This window comes from Primulina huaijiensis, chromosome 12 (assembly GCF_012295235.1).
Source record: "Primulina huaijiensis isolate GDHJ02 chromosome 12, ASM1229523v2, whole genome shotgun sequence".
Taxonomy (NCBI): Eukaryota; Viridiplantae; Streptophyta; class Magnoliopsida; order Lamiales; family Gesneriaceae; genus Primulina; species Primulina huaijiensis.
The window spans coordinates 5,531,983-5,554,615 of record NC_133317.1 but is presented as its reverse complement, the minus strand read 5'-3'; the positions used below and the strand labels follow the sequence as shown (position 1 = coordinate 5,554,615).

General features: G+C 35.8%; 3 protein-coding genes, 1 long non-coding RNA gene and 4 other non-coding genes across 11 annotated transcripts; 2 read left to right on the top strand and 6 right to left on the bottom strand.

Annotated features, from left to right (window-relative positions):
* The first annotated feature begins 5,369 nt into the window (after positions 1-5,369).
* LOC140990563 (receptor protein kinase-like protein ZAR1) lies at positions 5,370-8,294 on the top strand. The gene is made up of 2 exons (XM_073460302.1): positions 5,370-7,251; positions 7,512-8,294. Exons 1-2 carry the CDS (start codon positions 5,724-5,726, stop codon positions 8,147-8,149), a joined length of 2,166 nt encoding a protein of 721 aa, XP_073316403.1. The 5' UTR covers positions 5,370-5,723; the 3' UTR covers positions 8,150-8,294.
* Positions 8,295-9,633: 1,339 nt separating this feature from the next.
* On the top strand, positions 9,634-10,600 carry LOC140989883 (uncharacterized). Its single transcript, XR_012177590.1, has 2 exons — positions 9,634-9,666; positions 10,193-10,600. It is a non-coding gene; the product is annotated as an uncharacterized lncRNA (long non-coding RNA).
* Positions 10,434-16,319, bottom strand: LOC140989881 (large ribosomal subunit protein uL22y-like). 4 transcript variants are annotated; one of them, XM_073459380.1, is made up of 7 exons: positions 16,171-16,319; positions 16,023-16,059; positions 15,888-15,928; positions 14,590-14,820; positions 14,412-14,514; positions 14,193-14,260; positions 13,851-14,081 (listed from the first exon to the last, which is right to left on the bottom strand). In XM_073459380.1, exons 1-7 carry the CDS (start codon positions 16,171-16,173, stop codon positions 14,037-14,039), a joined length of 528 nt encoding a protein of 175 aa, XP_073315481.1. In that variant the 5' UTR covers positions 16,174-16,319; the 3' UTR covers positions 13,851-14,036. The 4 variants fall into 4 exon arrangements, with proteins under 4 accessions (XP_073315482.1, XP_073315483.1, XP_073315484.1 ...); XM_073459381.1 differs by lacking the exons at positions 13,851-14,081; positions 14,193-14,260; positions 14,412-14,514; positions 14,590-14,820; positions 15,888-15,928 and adding exons at positions 10,434-10,943; positions 12,686-12,726 and having other exon boundaries at positions 16,171-16,308; XM_073459382.1 differs by lacking the exons at positions 13,851-14,081; positions 14,193-14,260; positions 14,412-14,514; ... (2 more) ...; positions 16,023-16,059; positions 16,171-16,319 and adding exons at positions 10,434-10,943; positions 12,686-12,726; positions 12,823-12,850; positions 12,950-13,063.
* On the bottom strand, positions 11,907-12,036 carry LOC140990779 (small nucleolar RNA snoR74). The gene has a single exon (XR_012177705.1). It is a non-coding gene; the product is annotated as a small nucleolar RNA snoR74 (small nucleolar RNA).
* On the bottom strand, positions 12,255-12,386 carry LOC140990778 (small nucleolar RNA snoR74). The gene has a single exon (XR_012177704.1). It is a non-coding gene; the product is annotated as a small nucleolar RNA snoR74 (small nucleolar RNA).
* LOC140990777 (small nucleolar RNA snoR74) lies at positions 15,145-15,274 on the bottom strand. Its single transcript, XR_012177703.1, has one exon. It is a non-coding gene; the product is annotated as a small nucleolar RNA snoR74 (small nucleolar RNA).
* LOC140990776 (small nucleolar RNA snoR74) lies at positions 15,486-15,617 on the bottom strand. The gene has a single exon (XR_012177702.1). It is a non-coding gene; the product is annotated as a small nucleolar RNA snoR74 (small nucleolar RNA).
* Positions 16,320-17,922: 1,603 nt separating the features above from the next.
* On the bottom strand, positions 17,923-20,393 carry LOC140989951 (protein NRT1/ PTR FAMILY 6.1). Its single transcript, XM_073459511.1, has 4 exons — positions 19,963-20,393; positions 19,665-19,882; positions 18,983-19,563; positions 17,923-18,908 (listed from the first exon to the last, which is right to left on the bottom strand). The coding sequence occupies exons 1-4, from the start codon at positions 20,219-20,221 to the stop codon at positions 18,050-18,052; spliced, it is 1,917 nt and encodes a 638-aa protein (XP_073315612.1). The 5' UTR covers positions 20,222-20,393; the 3' UTR covers positions 17,923-18,049.
* Positions 20,394-22,633: the final 2,240 nt, after the last annotated feature.

The window sequence follows — 22,633 nt, the reverse complement described above, 5'->3', positions numbered from 1 at the left end:
TTTTTCCAAGATCCTTCATTTCAAATTCTTCTTTCAAGTATGACACAACTTCTTGAATTTCCTTATTTGTTCCAATGATGTTTAAATCATCAACATATACAGCAATAATTACGCATCCGGATGTTGTTTTCTTAATGAAAACACAAGGGCATATTGAATTATTTACATATCCCTTTTTCATCAAGTGATCACTTAGCCTATTATACCACATTCTGCCGGATTGCTTCAACCCATATAATGATCTTAGTAATTTCACAGAATAACATTCTCTGGGTTTTGAACTTTGTGCTTCAGGCATCTTAAATCCTTCAGGGATTTTCATATATATATTACTATCAAGTGATCCATATAAGTAGGCTGTAACAACATCCATAAGACGCATTTCTAAATTTTCAGATACTGCCAAGCTAATCAAATACCGAAACGTAATTGCATCCATCACAGGAGAATACGTTTCTTCATAATCAATTCCAGGCCTTTGAGAAAAACCTTGTGCAACAAGTCGAGCTTTATATCTTACTATTTCATTTTTCTCATTTCGCTTTCGAATAAAAACCCATTTGTATCCAACAGGTTTTACACCTTCAGGTGTAAGGACTATAGGTCCAAAAACATTACGTTTATTTAGCGAATCCAATTCAACCTGGATGGCATCTTTCCATTTTATCCAATCCTGCCGATTTTTACATTCACCAAAAGATTTTGGTTCATGATCTTCATTATCATTTATGATGTCGATTGCCACATTATAAGAAAATATATCATCAATTTCTTCTATATCTTTTCGGTTCCATATTTTTCCAGTATTAATATAATTGATAGAGATTTCATGATTCTCGTCAGTTTGTGGTTCTGACAAAACATTTTCATCATCATGTGTTTCTTCAGGAACATCATTCTCTATTTTGTGATCATTATGTGTTTCTTCAGGAACATCATTCTCTATTTTGTGATCATTGTGTTTCTCTATGAATTTTCTTTTTCGAGGATTTTTATCCTTGGAACCAACTGGCCTTCCACGCTTCAGGCGTTTAATGACATCATGACTATCTTCAATTTGTTTCTTCGGAATTTCAATTCGAGCAGGGGCATTTGCAGCATGTATATATGATTTAGTTACCCCTTTTGTGTCTGCAAATGCATCTGGTATTTGATTTGCTATTCTTTGCAAGTGCACAATTTGCTGTACATCTTTTTCACATTGTTTTGTTCTTGGATCCAGATGTAACAATGATGATACATACCATGTAATTTCTTTTTCGGTATGTTTCTGTTCTCCCCCTAACATTGGGAAGATTTCCTCATTAAAATGACAATCAGCAAAACGTGCTGTGAACACGTCGCCTGTCTGTGGTTCAAGATATCGAATGATCGATGGACTATCATAACCAATATAAATTCCAATCTTTCTTTGAGGTCCCATTTTCTTTCGTTGAGGTGGTGCAATAGGCACATACACCATACATCCAAAAATTCTCAGATGAGAAATGTCTGGTTCTTTACCAAATGCAAGCTGCAATGGGGAGTATTTATGATATGCACTTGGTCTGATGCGAATTAATGAAGCAGCATGTAAAATTGCATGTCCCCATATAGAAATAGGGAGCTTTGTTTTCATAATCATTGGTCTAGCAATCATTTGCAGACGTTTAATCAATGATTCAGCCAATCCATTTTGAGTATGTACATGAGCAACAGGATGCTCAACAATGATTCCCATAGACATACAATAATCATTGAAAGTCTGGGAAGTAAATTCACCAGCATTATCAAGTCTAATTTTCTTGATTGTATAATCGGGAAATTGATTCCTCAATTTTATTATTTGAGCAAGTAATCTTGCAAATGCAACATTTCGAGTTGACAATAAACATACATGTGACCATCTGCTGGAGGCATCAATCAATACCATAAAGTATCTGAATGGTCCACATGGTGGATGGATTGGTCCACAAATATCACCCTGAATACGTTCAAGAAACATTGGTGATTCAGTTTGGATTTTGGCTGGTGATGGTCTTATAATAAGTTTTCCAAGAGAACATGCTTTACATTGAAACTTATTATTCTGAAAGATCTTCTGGTCTTTCAATGGATGACCATGTGTATTTTCTATAATTCTTCGCATCATTGTTGAACCAGGATGTCCTAATCGATCATGCCAATTGGTTAATATTGAAGAATTATCAATTACCATGTTTGATTCAATGGGACGTATATGTGTATAATGCAATCCAGTAGGGAGCATTGGTAGTTTTTCAATCACATATTTCTTTCCTGATTTATATGTGGTAAGACACATATATTTCTCATTCCCTTCATTCATTGTTTGAGTATCATACCCATGGGAATATATATCATTAAAACTCAACAAATTTCTTTTCGATTGTGGTGAATATAAAGCATCATTGATCAAAAATTTTGTACCATTAGGTAACAAAAATTGTGCTTTACCACATCCTTTAATCAAGTCTACAGGACCTGATATTGTATTCACCGTTGTTTTTGTTGGTTTTAGTTCCAAGAAATATCTTTTATCTCGGAGGATAGTGTGCGTTGTACCACTATCGGGTATGCAAACTTCAGCTTTGCTCATAGCATTTTCCATATTTGAACTTCAAAAAATATGCAATGAAAAAAAATTAATGACAATACATATTTAAATATAACACATATCATAATTGTACAATAAAACATTATCATATAAATACATGAAAAATAAATTATTGTACATTTATATTCTACCACTATATTGTTCATTTTCAGAGAAATCATTGAGAAAATCTGCAGCATCAATATTGTTCATTTCTATCCCACCAACATATTGATCATTTCCAGAGAAATCATTCATAAAATCAGCAGCATCAAAATGAGTTGAATCACTCAAACGGTCACTTCGCTCAGTGAAGTTGGTCTCCTTTTCTTTCCCCTTTATCGATTCTTTATAAAGTTTGCAAAGATGCTCAGGGGCTCGACAAATACGAGACCAATGTCCTGGAGTGCCGCATCTGAAACAAGAACTTTCAAATCTTTTCGAGTGATTTTCATTAACACTCATGTTTTCTTGATGCCTTTTCTGTGGATGGTTTGGGACGTTATTTTGAGATGAGTTATAGAAATAACTATCTCGATTATTTTCAAAACCACGGCCGCGTCCACGACCACGACCACTTCCTCGTCCACGTCCACGTCCACGACCTCGACCTCGACCTCGACCTCGACCAAAACCTTGTCTTTGAATTTGATTTTGGTTTCCAGGTTTAAATTCATTTTTACTTACAGCATTTACTTCTGGAAATGCTGTTGATCCAGTGGGTCGGGACTGATGATTTCTCATTAATAGCTCGTTGTTCTTTTCCGCCACAAGAAGACAGGCGATGAGTTCAGAATATCTCGCAAATCCACGCACTCTATATTGTTGCTGTAGTGTTATATTTGATGCGTGAAACGTGGAAAATGTTTTTTCAAGCATTTCCGATTCTGTAACCTCATGTCCACAAAATTTTAACTGCGAGATTATTCTATACATCGCTGAATTGTAATCACTGACTTTTTTAAAGTCTTGGAATCTTAACATATTCCATTCATCACGGGCGGTCGGAAGTATAACTTCCCTTATATGTTCAAATCTCTCTTTTAATCCTTTCCACAGAGCCATGGGATCTTTTTCGATGAGATATTCACATTTTAAACCTTCATCAAGGTGTCGTCGTAAAAATATTATAGCTTTTGCTTTTTCTTGTGATGAAGATATACCATTTTCTTTAATGGTCTCGCTTAGACCCAATGACTCAAGATGCATTTCTACATCAAGAGTCCATGGCATATAGTTTTTCCCAGTAATATCAAGAGCGATGAATTCGAGCTTTGCCAAGTTTGCCATGGTGGTACTAAAAATTACGATGCATTTTATTAGTTAATGAATATTGCAATACAAAGTAATGGATAAACAACAAGTACAAGTATTCGTAAAAATAAAGAAAACACACGAGGAGGATATTCTCCGATAAATACAAGACTGGTGAGTATGATAACCAAAATAATTAAAAATAACCTCGTGAAAGCCATCTTCTTTTTTTCTTCGAAAATTTGATGAAGAATAATTTTTAGAGAAGAAGAGAAAGTTGGAGTGATTGAATGTATTTGTGAGATTGTATTTATAGAGCAAAAACTAGCCGTTTTGTTACCGTTTATTACCGTTGGTGTATAAGAAAATAAATGTATGTATTTGTATAATTTTATGGTAATAATATGGTGTATATAATATTAGTCATATTTAAATAATTATGTATATCATATCACATTATTATAATTAGGTGTCATAAGTTATTTTGTTTAAAAAACCTTATAGGCTTTTATACTTGTCGTATCCCTTACCGGGAGTGTGGGATGTCGTCTTAACATCCTCCCAGGATTTATAACAAGTTTTTGAAAAAATTATTTTTATTATTTCTAACAATAACATTATATTATATATTACATATATAAACAATAAATAAATAACAGTAAAATAAATATTATTACTTTTGTTACCTTTTTCTTCTGTTCGGAGCTTGGAAAAATATGGAGGACTTTTAGAGCTTCGTGCTGATAACGTGTTGTGAAAAAGTAAAAATTTACGGTAAAAAAGTAAAAATCTCAAACTCTCAAAATTATCACACTACACACTTTATAATATTTTTCTCTCAACTCAATTGTGATTTTCTTCACAAATGAGAGATCTATTTATAGAAAATTTTTACAAATAATCCAAAAATAAAATACATCATTACCTACATCATCACACACTAATTTTCAATATTCAACACCTAATTTTACCTAATTTTCAACATTCAACATTCACATTTTCAACACAAATATTTAACACATTTTTAAATAATTTTTCAACAAAAAGTACTTTCTTGTAATAACAAAAACATCATGGTTTTTTCGATGTTATCGTATTTAAGATTGTATTTGAATTCAAAAATGTTAATTTATTTTTTTACTATTTTAAAATTATAATCGAAATTGATAGATTTCAAATTTTAAAAAACCTAAATTCACACCACTATGAGACCGAGGAAGCAAATCTTGCTTTTCCTTCACCACACCCTTCATCCAATCCAAATAATTATAGTGTACATCTCTTATAAGATGGTCTCACGAATTTTTATCTGTGAGACGAGTCAACCATACCGATATTCACAATAATAAGTAATACTCTTATCATAAAAATAATACTTTTTTATAAATAACACAAATAAAAGATCCGTCTCACAAAATACGACATGTAAAATCGTCTCACACAAATTTTTACCATAATTATATGAATAAAATTTACTCTTTCTGTTAGCAAATAATGTAGTTAAATCTTTTTTCTGTGTTTTGGTGTGCTGGGCCCCATTAATCGATCCTCTTCTCCTTCTCCGGTCTTTTTCTCATAAATTCTTCAACTTCCTTCACCAAACCCCAGCTCAACTCGAACGTTCGAATATTCAAGAGATCGATAATTGAACAAAAAGAGTTTTTCATTTTTGTAATTGTAATACTGTTTTTCTTTCCAGATTCTGGGGTTTTTGTGCTCTGAATTTTGGTGGTAATGCAAGGGAAAAGGGGTTGCATTTACCTTTCCCATCTTTAGAAGGAGCTTTTTTGTGCTTGGACTTTTTTTTCTTTACAGATTTTTTTCGAGATTTGTGGTGTTGTTCATGCCCATTAAACGCTGAACGCCTGTTTACATAATGCTGTGCTACGAAGAGCTTCGATATTTGGCTCTCTTTATGCTGAATTTCTGCTTGTACGTAAATTCTGGCGTTTCTTTAACTTCCGATGGCCTCTCTTTACTGTCACTTAAGTCCGCTGTCGACGCGGACGGCGCCTCGGTTTTTTCGGACTGGGACGAGGATGATGCAACGCCGTGTCATTGGACAGGAATTTCTTGCATGAACGTTTCAGGTTCGTCTGACCCGCGTGTTGTAGGAATTGCGGTCTCCGGGAAGAATCTTCGGGGGTATATTCCGTCGGAGCTTGGCAGTTTGATTTACCTCCGGCGGCTCAATCTCCACGGCAACAGATTTTATGGGTCCATTCCGGATCAACTGTTCAATGCTTCTGCTCTTCACAGCATCTTCCTCTATGGTAACAATCTCTCCGGTTCATTACCGCCGTCTTTGTGTAAACTCCCTCGCTTGCAAAACCTTGATCTTTCGAATAATTCTCTCTCGGGACCGCTCCCGAAGATTCTGTGCGACTGCCGTCAGTTACAGAGGCTGATTCTCGCCAGGAATGTATTTTCGGGTGGGATTCCAGTGGCGATTTTCCCTGAGCTTGCTAACTTAGAACAGCTCGATTTATCAGCGAACGAGTTTAATGGCTCGATACCGGATGATATTGGCGAGTTGAAGTCACTCTCAGGCACTTTGAACTTGTCTTTTAATCATTTTACAGGTGAGATACCAAAAACTTTAGGCGATTTGCCACTTACTGTGAGTTTTGATCTTAGGAACAATGATTTGAGCGGCGAAATTCCACAAACGGGATCTTTCGCTAATCAGGGTCCAACTGCATTTTTGAACAATCCGATGTTATGTGGTTTTCCATTACAAAAGTCTTGTAATAGTAATCCAGCCGATGCACCTTCAGTTCAGAGCACTGGTTCAACTCAAAATGAGGGTGTCCATGATAAAAAAGGGTTAAAACCAGGGTTGATCATATTGATATCCGTGGCTGATGCATTGGGAGTGGCGTTTATAGGATTGGTGATAATTTATGTGTACTGGAAGAAAAATGATTCTGGTGGATGTAGTTGCACGAGGAAAGGGAAGCTTGGGGGTAATGAGAAAACAGGACTATGCTTGTTCCCTTGTATCCATGGTTTTCCGAGTAACGATTCTGAAGTGGAGTCGGAAAAGGGTGGCGGTGGTGGAGCCAGTGGTGGCACGAGTGGTGGGGAGGGAGATCTCGTGGCGATTGATAAAGGGTTTAGCATTGAATTGGATGAGTTGCTGAGGGCGTCAGCTTATGTTTTGGGAAAGAGTGGTCTAGGAATAGTGTATAAGGTGGTGCTCGGAAATGGCATTCCGGTGGCAGTGAGAAGGTTGGGAGAAGGCGGAGAACAACGGTATAAAGAGTTTGTGGCTGAAGTTCAGGCGATAGGGAGGGTGAAGCATCCGAATATTGTGAGGTTGAGGGCTTATTATTGGGCGCAAGACGAGAAGCTTCTCATTAGTGATTTCATTTCTAATGGTAACTTGGCTTCTGCTCTTTATGGTAAAGACCGTAAAGTCTCTAATCTTTGCTTGTGGATTTTGATCATCAATACACTGCATTTATTTCCCAATTTCATGAATGTTGCTTGAATATTCGGTATGGAATGAATTTTCATTTCATGGTGTTAATGATTTTAGATGATGCATAATTCAGAAGTGAAGAAATTTTTTATAATCCATTCACTTTTTAATCATCTTTGGCAGGAAAAGTTCTTGTATACATCAAGTCTAGTTATTTAAAGTTTTCTTCCTTTTATACAGGAAAGACGGGACTGCCATCACCGAGCTTAACATGGTCAACAAGGCTCAAAATCGCCAAAGGAGCTGCCCGAGCTTTAGCCTATATACACGAATGTAGCCCGAGGAAATTCGTTCACGGAGATATAAAACCATCGAACATCCTCCTCGACCCTAACTTCGAAGCCCACCTTTCTGATTTTGGCCTCAACCGTCTCATCACAATCACGGGAAACAACCCTGCCTCCTCAGGAGGCTTCATCGGTGGAGCCCTCCCATATCTAAACCCGACTCAACCCGAAAAACTAAATAACTACCGCGCTCCAGAAGCCCGGATCCCCGGTAGCAGACCTACTCAGAAATGGGATGTCTACTCTTTTGGGGTAGTCTTACTCGAGTTGTTGACAGGAAAATCCCCCGAGCTCTCGTCTCCTACAAGCTCGACCTCCACAGAGATACTAGACCTCGTGGGGTGGGCGAGGAAGGGATTCGAGGACGAAATCCCTTTATCTGAGATGGTTGACACAATGTTGCTCCAAGAAATACATGCCAAGAAAGAAGTGCTTGCCGTGTTTCATGTAGCTCTTGCGTGCACAGAGGGAGATCCTGAACTTCGGCCGAGGATGAAAACTGTCTCCGAAAATCTCGAAAAGAGAGGATAAGGGCATTTTTTTTTGGGTGCGAGATATCTAGTTATATTGATCAAATGTTCATCATATACTCACAAGTCTCGTTATATGATACGTGATGAACATTTCCGTTAATATAACAAAGATCGTGGTCGTTTTACACCAAATCATGAATGGACCTAAAAGCAATTATTGAATCTTCTATTCCTTTTCAATTTCCCTGTATTCTAAAAGAATTTGTTTCTCGGTAAGTGCAGAAATTCCTACAATTTTTTTTTTATACCAGAGTTGTTATATTTGTGTCCATTTCATCGGAAAACTGGCTCATTTACATACGTGTAATTTATCTTGTATGTCAGTGGACACTAGTGCGCTGACTTAGTTCATTGAAATAACTTGATAATCTCATCTCATCTTACGAACTTACAAGCTACTGTAATTTACTTAGTGCTTGCAAGATATTATTTCAAATGCTTTCAATTTTCTAGTTAATGAAATGTTTGGAAATCAAAATTGAAAATAATTTAAAATAAGTTCTTCAAGATACAAGTGTCTTCAAATTTCTTTGTTTGTTTTTCGTTGTTTCATTAACTAATTCATTAGGCAGTTCGATAAATTAGATTTGATCGTAATCCTCTTGATTAAGGATATAAATAGTTTTTTTCTATAAAAATCAAATGAGAAAAATAAAGTGGTTAGTTACAAAGTTCAAGTTATTGTTAATAAAAAGTTCTCCTATTTGTTATCGATCCTGAATTACCATATCTTAAAGCAGTGGTCATAGCCACGACCCAATTCAAGGCCCATATTTGAAAGGCCGGTGATTGGCCCAAACACAGGAACTGATATATGTTAAAGACATGGAAGCAATACTGAAGGCCCAAATTGGTCTGGGCTTAGCTCCAACAAATTGCCCAAACACACATCGACAAAACGGACACAAGTCTGCATAAACCTCAGTCTCCCTCCACAGCTCTCCTGGTGCACGAAACAATGAAACACTACCAGAATATGACCCGAATTTCCCGAAGACAGACAAGTCAAAGCTAGGTCGTCTCCGGATGTTGATTCGTCGATCAATTATCATAATTTCGATCGAAAAACAAGAAAAATCGGTGCTAGAAGCAGCAATCTAAAGCGGATAATAGCTTTGATCACCCAAATTTCGATGCTTTTGGAATTCTAATATTCGTTATTTACAAAATGTGGGAAGTTTTGTAATTTTTACTATTTATGCTTGTGGATTGATTGGAAGTTGTAATGCAGTTTCAAGGGGATCACAAAGAGAGTTCATACTGGGGAACATATAGGACTAACGAGAAATTGGCTTCAGTCCCCGCCGTCGTTTTTTTTGTGTTCAGTCCCTGGGTACTTTTTTAGTACCACATTTCCACATTAAGTGTACCACAATTTCACATGAAGTGTACCACAATTTGTATGACATAGTACCACAATTTTGTGGGTAGGGGGTGAACCCAAAGAAATGTTTTGATTGATTATTTTTCACCAACTTCCCCTAAGACTAATGTGTATTTTGGCATTCGCGCACGGTAAATTTTCATAAGCTGAAAAAATATTTCCTTTTATTTTAATGCTTGATAGTAGTGATGATTCGTTTTTCTTACTTATTAATGCTTTAAGAATTGAAATGATTTTCCATTATTTAGGGAAAAAATATGGGTGTATTGCTTGTTTCTCTTGATGATGGATCTTTGCTAGTTAGATTTGATTGGAGTTCGTCCATATTGCATTTGTCCCCGAATCTATGTAGTATAGGTGTATTTTTTTCTTTTGGCAGCTGAAAGGCAGTGATTAATTTGGAGACGAAGTATTGGCATTCTTGAATTATCTCTTTTATTTGGTTTAAACTGTACCTAATATAATTGTTCCAATCGATTTAGGTTTAACCATGAGCTATAAAGTTTGTAAGAAGCTGAAATCAACTCGGGACGATGCTAACCAGTCGGCTGTTTCTGGTCCATGTTATATGCTTGTTCATAGTTTGTAATTCTGGCTATAACATACTTCGTTGAGTGTGTGCTAGGAATGTATGTGACCAATGCTTCTAATTGCCAGGACTCCACAGTCTGTGCTTGCCGGTTTGATGTGGATTGGTGTGAAGGATGAAGATATTTGATGCGGCATGTTTGCCAAGATTCAGATTAACTATCAACTTATGCTTGGACACAACATAATGGACGTGATTATGGACGTCAGGTATTGGTTGACCACGATTTCACATCGACAGCAAGCTTTTTAAATACAAAGGATAAAGAGAGTGGTTATGGAGGAGAGTGGGGAGTGCGGATTGAAGCGCAAAGTGAAAAGTAAATTCCCAGATCTTTTAACAACCTTGCATTGTAAGATCTCAAACTTAACGTAAAGGGTGGCCTTGTCAACGATGAGTGTCTTTTAGCAACCAAATTGACATATTTCTTTGTAGACAACTACACACGAAGTTGTGTAATATGATGCATTTTTTTACGTCTCATTCATCAAGATTGTGCTATGTTACTAAGACCTCAAATGCTGAAACTTAGATAGCCTACTTCTTCGATGTCTTCTTTTTTGAGCCAAAATTAACAGCAGGCTGTGGCTTGGGATACTTTTCAGCTTCGCTTGGGTCTAACCAATTGAGAGGATGGCGGTTGAAGAATGGCCAATTGGGGATGGTAACAATAGAAGTTAGCACGACTCCTGCCGTGTAGATAAGGAACATTGTATGAAAAGACCCCAAAACGTAGCCTACAATGAATGCCACAGCAGCGAAAATTACCAACATCAGCTGCATCAGCTGCTCTGCTAGCTTCTGCCCCTGCCAATCCATCTGCCAAACAAAATTATTTAGTAAAAAGATAGTTATGCCCCAATGAATTAAGTACTCGTGTAGATGTGGTCGGGATTAAATTATTTAAATTAAAAGCAGTTGTAAAGTAACTATTTTTAAAGGTCAACAATAACAAATTACATGAAATCATCCATTTCGTACCCAATAATGTAGAAATTTCAGAACAAATAACATCCCAAAGGGGTTGAGTAATCAAAGCCAAAAATATGGAATGGTGATGAGCCTGAAAATAAATAACGGGGTTGGCAAATATTGAGATAAACGAGGTATGATGGCAGACTATTTAGCACTTACTGGATAGGAAAAAGCACTTTGACCACAAGCAATAGAGTCCATTAACAAGTATTTTGAACCAATTCGACACCAAAAAACCCAAGCCTCGTTGCTCAAGGAAAGAACATAACTATACTTTTTCAAAACACAAGAGAAAAAAGGCCGAAACACCCAGGACGTTGTCCGATTAACTTAAAAAAAACAGCATTTCTTTTGGATGGATCAACAAATGCTATGAATGTACCGGACTAGTCGGGTAGCCATTTTGACTACCCGAACCCGACCCAAATTTTTCGGGCAATTCGGGGGTTCCCGAACTTAGAATCCTGTTTTCTTAAAAAAATGATAACAAAAATCTTGGTGTCTCAACATTGTCGAACATAAAGGCATAAAAGCAGAATTTCACAGAAAGGCAAAGATGCATAAATTTAATTAAACCATCAAAATGCTCCACAATATTCATAACAAGGCAGAGATACATAAATCAAATTAAACACGTTTTATGGGTCCTCTCAACCTTCAAATATACAAAGTTTAAATAAGAACTTTAAGGATAATCTCATGTACTCCTCGTATCTAACCAACCATGGCTTGCTGCTACATGAAGAAATGCACTGTTTAAATTACAAGCTAAAACAAAATTTCCTCGTGCTGGAAATACACTTTTGAACATTTAGCATTATTTACTGAACCAATAATCATTAGATCTCAATAGGTTCACCCAATAACATTGTGATTTTCTGTTCCTGAAGTTTACGAGAGACCTGTTCAAAAAAAGGTAACAGATCTTTGCTTTTTTCATCAGGTAAGTACCAAGATAGTACATGTTCAACTTAAAAATAACATCGCATCCCTATCACTAACGACCTTCACCAACATATTTTAAAACCAAATCATTCCCTTGAATGCTAAGTTAATTAACTGATAGCATAAAAGTACAGAATAAACTCCATACAAAAAATCTTTCTGATCTAAATCGTCAAAAGCGTAGACTTTATCAGCCAGAGAACAAGGAAACAATGTAGCATCGTTTACTGAACCAGCCAGACATTGGAATAACTCAAGGGGTTCACCGAATAACATTGCAATTTTTATTCCTGAAGTATACGAGAGACTTGTTCACAAAAGGCAACAAATCCCCTCTTTTTTCATCAGGTTAAACATTGTAATTGAACAAATACTCAAATACAAATAGAACTCGTACAGCACAAAAAACGTAGTTAAATAAAAACAACGGACCTCAGCAACACCAAGCACATAAAAATCATGACTCACATAGTTCAAGCACATTCAAAATTTCAAACTAACAAAGTTGACTAAGAAACAATTCGATAAAATATATAAATCTTTACAAAATAAAAAATCAGTCAAACAAACCACAGCGTCGAATTTAATATCAAACTTAAAGTATACGCGAACATTTTAGCCGGACCAAAAAAAAAACACACCTTGAAATGAACTCGGAGATTGGATCCCCTAGCTTTGCAGGCTGTGACAAATATATAGCAAATAAAGAATTAAACACACATCCCAGAAAAAATCAAATTCCAAGTTTTGCGACTAAAAATGATCAACGAAAACCTACATTTCGTGGCCTCTCTCGTGTACTTCACCTGTCCAAAAATTAACAACAAATAAGACAAATTGAAAGTTAATATCAAATCACATGTACAACATAGATTGTGCTGTAGCGAGAGAGAGAAGGGGTATACCTTCTGCGGATCCGAGAGAAACTGCTCCTCCGTCACAGGGTTCTGTAGGCAAAGGTGAAGGCGAAGACCCAAAGTACGAAACCGTAATATCTATGTGGGTCATATTGAGATGGGCCAATTGTTTCGCCACAATAATTCTATTTTATTAAGTTCCAGACGTGGGCCTGCAGGCTCATAACTGTGCCCAATTTACGTGTACAATTAACATTAACAATTAATTAACAATATTTAAAATATACAGATTCGAAATCTACAATTTTTTTATTATTATTCAGATAGTGTTTTGCAAGAATTTGTTTTAAATATTTTTAAATTTATAATCAATGAAATATTTGAAAATTATATGTAGAAGTCGACAAACACTTAAAATAAGCTCTTGCAAACACTAATGTTATGAATTACATTTGCAAATATTATTGTGAATTACAAGTGTGTGCATATATATTTTTGAGGGAATGCAGAAAATTAATAAAAACAGGTAACAAACTTTCATTGATAAATGATAATTAGTATGGTTCCCTATTATTGCTTAGAATATAATTTCTTCATTTGAGGCAAAATTTGATGCAAGAAGAGCTATGAATTAGTCGAATTTCAAAGCAAATGTGATATTGGACTTGTTATCATCTCTTTCAAAATGGAAAAAAAAAAAAAAAAAAAAAAAAGAAGTAAAAGGTAATATAAATTAATTAAGTTGATGGCTCTAAGTAAAGTAATCATAAAAAAATATGTGGATATTTTAATTAACTTATAAAAAGATATTTGATTTAATAAAATGCTTATTAAATTTTGAAAAGAAGTCCAACTAATAAGCACACAAACTCTGACAAACAACGTTAGGAGCCGAAAATTGCCCAACCTAATTGCGGTGATGTGGGGAATAGAGCAACTGGAGAGTTGAGAATTATGATTGATTGAAATGGTAGAATCATAGAAAGTGCTAGTGAAGCAATCAATCTTACAAATCCAAGTATATTCTAAAATCGAAATCATTTTTTGCAAATAAAACACAACTGTCTCTCCAAAAACAGAAAGGGTGGATAAACTCAAAAATTGGCAATACGATGATTTGGAATTCACCATGAGCTCAAGCTTTTCTAGTAGGCTTGCTTGTTGCCAACTGAGAATCGGGCTGCAAAACGAACAAGAAAATGTGCTAATTATCAGTAAGACGAACAGAAAAATTGTGATTCAAGGAACTCTTTGACCAATCATAAATAAAGATTCTTGAATTCATGGTTACCTCCTTTTTCACAGATTCTTCCTTCTCAGAAAGAATCAACTCAATGTGGCAAGGAGATGACATGTAAGCTGGTAAGTATATCATAATGTTAGTTCAAAACTTTTTATTAATTATAATTAGATAAACAAATAGATAGAGAATGCTTTACAAAGAGATTTATTCTCCCAACTCTTTATTCAATATAAGAAAAATGAACAGATAATCAAAATGATGTCATACGATTGATTCTCCCATGCGCGCGGTATGTGCGACGTCTTTGCTTCTGAGCCTGGTTAACTTGAATGTGGGATATGAAAAGTGTATCCACATCCAATCCTTTCACCTAGGAACAGAAATCTTCAGTTATTAGATATAGATATAAATGAAGTACGCGAAAACCAATTGAATAAAGCTTTACCTCAGCATTACTTTCGGCGTTCTTCAGTAAATCCAAGATAAACTTAGCAGATTTCGCAGGCCAGCGACCCTGTCCATTGGAATGCCTGTTCTTTGCCTGAGCAGTTCTTCCAACACCGCCGCAGTAGCGAGTGAAAGGAATGGCCTGCTTGTGGGCAAGGACATCCTCCAAATACCTTTTAGCCTTGGCTAGAGGCAGCTTTCTGATGGCATGCGCAGTTTCCCTAGTATTCTGCACAATTGTAAAAGGTCATGCATATTAGATTAGAGATCACATCATTTTCAACTAGGATAGCACACCACAATGATGATATTTATAGACAAAAAAAATTAATTCAGCATGAGACTTCTTGGTGCGACAATACAAAACACAGATGAGTATAAACACATTTTAAGAGTTCTCTCAACATTCAAATCTCCAAAATTTAAATAAGAACTTAAAAGATAATAACAAACAATCTTCGTATCTGACTCATGGCTTGCCGCTACATAAACAAATGCACCGTTGAAATTACAAAGTAAAACAAAATCTCCTCTTATTGTAACACAGTTTTAAACATGTAGCAATATTTACTGAACCCGTAATCATTAGATATCAAAAGGTTCACCCAATAACATTGCCGCTTTCTGTTCCTGAAGTTTACGAGAAACCTGTTCAAAAAAAGGCAACAGATCCCTGCTTTTTTCATCAGGTAAGTGCCAAGATAGTACATTTTCAACTTAAAAATAACATTGCATCCCTAACCTTCACCAACAAACATACTTTAAAATCAAATCATTACCTTGAATGCAATTGAAAGCAAAGCTAATTAACTGATAGTATAAAAGATACAGAATAAACTCCATGCAGAAAATCTAGTAAAAAAACATACTCTTATCAGTCAGAGAACAAGGAAACAATGTAGCATCATTTACTGAACCATCAGTCATTGGAATAACTCAAGAGGTTCACCCAATAACATTGCAAATCTTTTACCCTGATGTATACGAGAGCCTTGTTCACAAAAGGCAACAAATCCCTGCTTTTTTCATCAGGTCATAAGTTGTAATTGACCCAATACTCAAATACAAACCGGAACTCATACCAGCATAAGCAATTTGAAGTTAAATATAAAGAACCTCAGCAACCCCAAGTATAAAAATCATGATAAAGATAGTTCAAGCACATTCAAATTTCGAATCTATATAAAAGAAGAAATCGGGAAAGCCACAAGTACAAGGACACGTACGTCATATCCAAATATCAAACAGAATCACACTTGGAACACATTTAGACGAACGAAAAAAAGTAAAACATACCTTGAAATGAACTCGAAGATCGGATCCCCTAGCTTTGCAGGCTGCGATAAATATATGACAAAAAAGAAGTAAAAACACATCCCAGAAAAACTAAATTCATAGCTTTCCGACAAAAAAGGATAAACGAAAACCTACATTTCGTGGCGTTATCAGGCTCTCTCGAGTACTTCACCTGTCAAAAAATTAACAAACAAGAAAAATTGAAAGTTAAGATCAAATAATAAACTTAGCGATAGTAGATACAATAGAGATTGTTCTGTAGCGGACGAGCGCAGAGATGTACCATCTTAGCTCCTGCTTCTGCGGATCGGAGAGAAAGTGCTCCGCCTCAGGGTTCTTACGTGAAGCCAAAGTGGAGGAGGAGAGTCTTCGTTTATAGCTCTGGCTTCGAAACCCTAATATCTACGTGGGTCATAATGGGCTGGGCTAATTGTTTTGGCACAATAATTCTATGTTATTAATATCCCTGAAATGAGATTGCAGGCTCATAATTTGTGCCCAATTTATGTGAGTTGTAAAACCCAACTTCATACGCAGCACAGTAGAGCTAGAGGTATGGATGTAAACGATCTAAATCAAACCAAATAATATTAGATTTGAATTTGACTCATTTAAGATTGTATGAGGTTCGAGCTCGATTCGAGCTTCTATTATCAGGTTCGAGCTCGGTTTGTCTTGAAATTACTAAGCTCAGGAAAAGCTCGAGCGCGGCTCGTTAAAAGCTCGTTTATCATGTTAATCAAGCCGAGCTCGAGTTCGATTCATTAATTGCTCGCTTATCATATTTAACAATCTTGGCTTGAGCTCATATCGTTTTTGAGCTCGTAGAACATTGAATTGAGCTCGAGTTTGAGTTTGTTAAAAATTAAATATATCTATGAACTAATTTTAAATCAGACATAAAAATGTAAATTCATTTATAAATAACCAAAATGACAAAAATAATAACTAAAAAAACTCGGTATATTATTGAACATCCCAAAATTCGAGCTTACGAGCCACCTAAACGAGTCGAGTTTGAGTGATTGTGTGCAATCAACGATTTTATTATACATCATATTTTGTCTAACATAACATGAATTTGATAATTAAAGCTTTAAATATGTCATTTCACAAGTTATTTTTGTGAGACGGATCTACTATCTGTGTCGACTCTTGAAAAACATTATTTTTTATATCGAAAATATTATTTTTCGTTTCAAATGTAGACGATAGACCGAATCGATCCATCTCACTATATACAGACATAGAGCAATAAGTAAGGAGGATAATAGTGCTAAACAACTTTACATGGGTTTACATTAATTACCTGAAACAGAAAATGTGTGTACATAATTTAGTGATATACTTAAAAGAACCTAAATATACAGATTACATTCGAAAATTTCGACTCAAAATTCTTCGAAACTCAAGTCAATGATTAAAAAAAAATTAAGGAAAGACAAAAATTATACATGGATTGTAGACGACAAGCGTCATGATGTTCACTTCTGTCCTGCTTAGGATATTTATAGGTGGGGAGAAGTATATGTTCTATGGTAAGAATAAAAAAACATGTCATATCCTTAACGAATTTTTCCTTGCTTATTTGATTCACTGGTACAGCTACATGCTATAGGATCTATGGAGTACTTGCTATGCTGACTTGGAATTTTACTCATTTATTATTTGCCAAGACTATTTAAGATAAAATAATGTGCCAAGCTGTATCATTAATTTCGTCACAGACTATGATTATATTTTAGTTTGTGTTACATTTGATATAATTTTCTGGTAGTCCTTACAATATTTTTTTTTGAATTCAAATCAAGTTGTTGTGCAGATACTTTTGGAATCCAAATTAACTTGAATTAAATTTATCAGGCATCCGAGGTTATCTATGGATTTGAGAGTAACATGCCACTAAACCAAATGGTCGGTGGCGACATCCTTAATTTTTTTATTAAATAAAAGGCTAATAAGTTCGTGTTTGTGGTGGCATTCTTTTTATTTTCTTTTTTCTTTTGGAAATATCTGGAAAAGAAACAATTGAAAAAAGTGGACAAGCCTTAAAACTTTCAAAGCTATAACATATGAAGCCTAATTCGGCACAGAGAAATTACACAATTCTGTATGTATGAATCATATCCTCGAGATCTCAAAAGCGCTATGTGCCATGCTGCCTACAACCCATTTGCTTGCTCTGTCGTTTCCAACACTTGTTTTGTTCTGTATTGATACTTACACGCTGCGTACAAGAATGCACAGAAATTTAGGACACTCAAGACTGTAAGAAGCCAGTAAAAGTAATCAAATCGGCCTGTATTTATATTCTGGGACAGCCAGGAAGGTCTCCTTTGCTCTGCATCCCCTGTCGCAGCTTTGACGATGTTGTTCAATATGGTGGCACCAAAGCAACCCAATCCCCCGGCAACTGCAGCATAGGCTGATCCTATACTTCTCATGGCATCTGGAGCTTCTTCATACAGAAATTCAAGCAATCCCACGATGCAAAACACCTCGGCAATCCCTATCAAGCAATACTGGATCAAAAGCCAATAAGCGCTCAGTTCCGGCATTGGAGTCAGAAAACTGGCCTCGTACCCATGTTGTATGGAGTAATGTCGTCTATAACTTTCGAAGATTCCGGAAACCGCCACTGATAGTATCGAAACTGCTAAACCGATGCCTACCCTTTGAAGCTGAGAGGCACCATGTGGATGACCGGTGATTCGCCTTGATACTGGGACGAACACGGAGTAATATAGCGAAAGCAATAGGAATATGCTGAGTCCAGGGAAGACTGGCATGCAGGTGACGGGGAGTTTCAGGCGACCAATATGAGTGTTCAGTGTGTATGCCTGCTGTACTGATAGAGTTAAGAACTCTGTTAAGACTAGATTGAGCATGATGGTGCAAGCTGGAACAGGGACGAGTTTCACAAGAATTTTCACTTCTTCTACTTGCGTCACAGTGCAAAGTTTCCATGGACTTGGACAGGGGCCATCTTCTTTCAGCCTCAGAGCTGCTTTGTCCAAACACCTGTGGGTTCAAAAATTGTATTAATATCAAAAAACTTGATTGCTGGAAGAGTCTCGGGAATCTTTAAATATTACCTGAAATCATCGGTGTGGGCAATCTTGGAGCTACCTTTTATGGCGGATCTTTTCCCCGGAAGCTCGTACAAGCCCACAAAGTCGCTGCTGTGAAAAGAATCTTTTCTCTTTCGAAAGGCGGCGACTAAGACTTGTGCTACCCGGGTTAAGGGGCTGCCACCGGGTAGCCTATGCCTATAAAGAGGAGTGCCCAGAAAGAAAACAAGGTTGGACATGGCCATGGCTATGGCCAATGAACCAAAAGCATAACCCCACCCATGTTTAATTTGAAGGTAGACGACCGCTGTGAAAGCCACAATCGCCCCAACCGTGACTGAGAGGTAGAAGAAATTGAAAAATCTGTCGAGGTGGGCTTTGTAGTCCCTATCTCTTTCATCAAATTGATCAGCGCCAAAGGAAGAGACGCAGGGCCTAATGCCAGCAGCCCCAAATCCAGTCACGTATAGGACTGTGTAGAGGTAAAGCATCTGCCAAGATTTTGCAGGTTCGCAGTTCCCTAAAAGAAGGGCAATCTGACTGCACTCGTCTTGGTTGGGCACAAGAGTCTTCATGGTTGCGCATATGGTTATTCCTGTTAGACCCTCCAAGAAATAACAATAACAATAGTTAAAAAGAAGTTTCAAGCTGATATAAATCAAGCGAATAAACTGTAGCCATGTTGTTAAAAATGAAAATTTTGTACCGCAAGATAGATAGTCGCGAAAATGGCTATCGTCCAGTATCTCCCAAGATATGCATCAGCAAGGAAACCACCCAGCACAGATGATGCCTGCGATATCCCCAAGAAATTGTTGACTGCGTTGGCTGAAACTTCAAAAGGTCGATGCATAACGTAGAACATAAAAGCCACCATGTTAACCGAGAGTCCGAAGTAAGCCATTCTCTCCGCCATTTCATTCCCTGCAGCAGTAAGAACGCACATGTGAATACCGCATGGCAAATAAATCGGAACAAAAATAAATATCTGAACATATTCGTACCAAAAATGAAGAAAGTTGCTATCCAACCACCAGTCTTGGACATTTTGTAGTCAGGAAGGGGCTTTCCATGGATGTTAACGGGTGTCGCTCCGCCTGGTGTGTACCCACCTCCAAGTGCAGACATCCGTCGGTCATCTGATTCAAGGAAATACAGTCCCAGCTTTTTCCTCCTATTCGCGTCTTCCTGTGCATAATGATCAGTTGGTACTAATTCAGTGGACTTGATTTCTCTAGCGCCAGTGCCAACATCATGATCCATCTCGGACACCCCTCCACTTACTCCTCGATACTCAGAATTTATATGCTTTCTTGCTAATGGCTAGCTACATGATAAAATTTCTAGCAGTCAATATATATATACACATAATTTAATGAGGCCACTGAAGTTGATTCGTTGCTATGACCCCAGCTAGTGTGAGAACAGATGAAAATACGCATTGCGAGTCAATAAATGCAGGCAACAGCCGTAGTTGGGGTTAATAATGAACAGATATTATCATAGTAATCAACCCACTCTGAAAATCAACCATGTACAAAAGGGACGTCTTGGATCTGGCATTTCCTATGACTGACCTATCAATGGTTCTTGTGTGCCTCACCCCTTGACCACGGTTCGGTTTGATTAGAACTCGTTTGTTTTTTTCCCGACTTGAATTGTTTCTATCAAATATTTATATGAGGTTAGAACTTACTCGGTTTGATGATAATGTTAAGAAAAACAAAATAATCTCATAAAACCAATCTTTGTTTGTTGTTTTCGATAATAGGTGTTTGAAAAAGAAAACGTAGGTTGCACTTAGATGGAATGATGTATTCGAGTAAATTTAATTTCAAATTCATGTATCGAATTCATTGACTAAGTGTTTTTTTACAAAAATTTATGTGAGACGGTCTCACGGGTCAATTTTATAAGACGAATATCCTATTTAGGTCACTAATAAAAAATATTATTTTTGATGTAAAAAAATATTAATTATTATTGTAAATATGAACATGATTGATCTGTGAGACCGTCTTACAAGAGACCTACTATTTTTTCGCAATTTCAAATCAACTCTCCAACCTTGGTAATTTGACACTCGTACATTTCAAATATTTTGATTTGAATTACTCACATATTCGATTCTTTCTATCTAAACATAACATTAGATCGAGTTCTGGTGAATCAAAAACATATGAGCCATCACTAAAACATAAAAATTATCTCAATCTCTTAAGCAAAAAATATAATCCACATATATGATGGACAACCGATTGATTGTATTATACATCATATTTTGTCTAACATAACATGAATTTGATAATTAAAGCTTTAAATATATTATTTTACAAGTCAATTTTGTGAAACAGATCTATTATCCATGTCGACTCATCAAAAATATTATTTTTTATATCAAAAATATTTTTTTTCATTTTAAGTGTAGACGGTAGACATAATAAAATATTAATTATTAATGTAAATATATGTATGATTGATCTGTTTCACAAATAAATATATGTAAGACCGTCTCACAAAAGATCTATTATTTTTTTTCCCAATTTCAAATCAACATTCCAACCTTAGTAATTTGACACTCTTACATTTCAAATGTTTTGATTTGAATTACTCATATATTCGATTCTTTCCATCTAAACATAACATTAGATCGAGTTCTAGTGGATCAAAATCATATGAGCCATCACCAAAAATATATATATATATCTTAATCTCTTAATATCTATTAAGCAAAAAATATAATCCACATATATAATGAATTCTTGATTCGGGAATTTTTTTTTTTTACTAAATATTATAAACCGAGCAGAAGCAAACAAATAAATAGTAGATAGTTATGGCAGGTTCAATAAAGAGAGACCCAACTAACATGTGAAGCGTGGAAAGGAAAGAATTGAAATTAATCGATAATAGACAGGAAAAAGCATTAAATGGAGGAGGAGAGGGTTGGTGTGACACTCACTGTTTATTAATTATTTTATATATCCGTAAATATTTAAATAAATAAATGATTTGACCGCCTAATTAGTTGGTGCCATTGCCTACGATCCATTTCTCTATATTTGTTTGCTCAATAAATATGCATTCATTATTTACAGTTGAGATTTTGGATTTTAATTGAATCTTAGGTATTTAATACATCACGCAAAATCAGTCTTTTTCTTTCATTTTTCCTTTAAAAATTAAATAGCAATTTGTACGTTATTGGCATCCGTCCATTCAACTTCACTGCCAAAATTGTTCGATGTTCACCACTTGCCCTTTTGACTTCTTTACAATATCGAAGTAATAAATAGAGGAACATAACTTAATATTCATTCACACCAACCTGAATATTTGTCACATTATTAATCTAATGTTGTTACAACATATATTTTAAAAAGAAATATCTTAATCCATCCTTCAAAATACGTGAGTCGATTCATTTAAATGAAAGTCGAAACTATGTAGTCCTATTTTTTTTATAATTATATGTCGAAATTTTTGGACTTAATGATTTGAAATTAAGCAAAAAGGACAAAGAAATCGAACAAAACAAAGTAAAAAAAACCAGCGTCTAAAAGCTATCTCCGAAATTTCCAAGCAGCATGGGAAGCGATGGGTCGCTTTTTCTTTAATGCTTTAATAAAACTGATTATGTAAAAAAAATCCATAATTATTTTTTAAGCTTTTGGA

Coding starts and splice junctions, on each gene's coding strand:
- LOC140990563 (XM_073460302.1), top strand. CDS start 5,724: ATGCTGTGCTACGAAGAGCTTCGATATTTGGCTCTCTTTATGCTGAAT. Junction 7,252..7,511: donor CTTGGCTTCTGCTCTTTATG/GTAAAGACCGTA, acceptor CCTTTTATACAG/GAAAGACGGGACTGCCATCA.
- LOC140989881 (XM_073459380.1), bottom strand. Junction 14,821..15,887: donor ATCTTCGAGTTCATTTCAAG/GTATGTTTTACT, acceptor ACAATTGTGCAG/AATACTAGGGAAACTGCGCA. Junction 14,082..14,192: donor AAGAATCTGTGAAAAAGGAG/GTAACCATGAAT, acceptor TTCGTTTTGCAG/CCCGATTCTCAGTTGGCAAC.
- LOC140989951 (XM_073459511.1), bottom strand. CDS start 20,221: ATGGATCATGATGTTGGCACTGGCGCTAGAGAAATCAAGTCCACTGAA. Junction 19,564..19,664: donor TCGCGACTATCTATCTTGCG/GTACAAAATTTT, acceptor TATTTCTTGGAG/GGTCTAACAGGAATAACCAT. Junction 18,909..18,982: donor GCCCACACCGATGATTTCAG/GTAATATTTAAA, acceptor TTGAACCCACAG/GTGTTTGGACAAAGCAGCTC.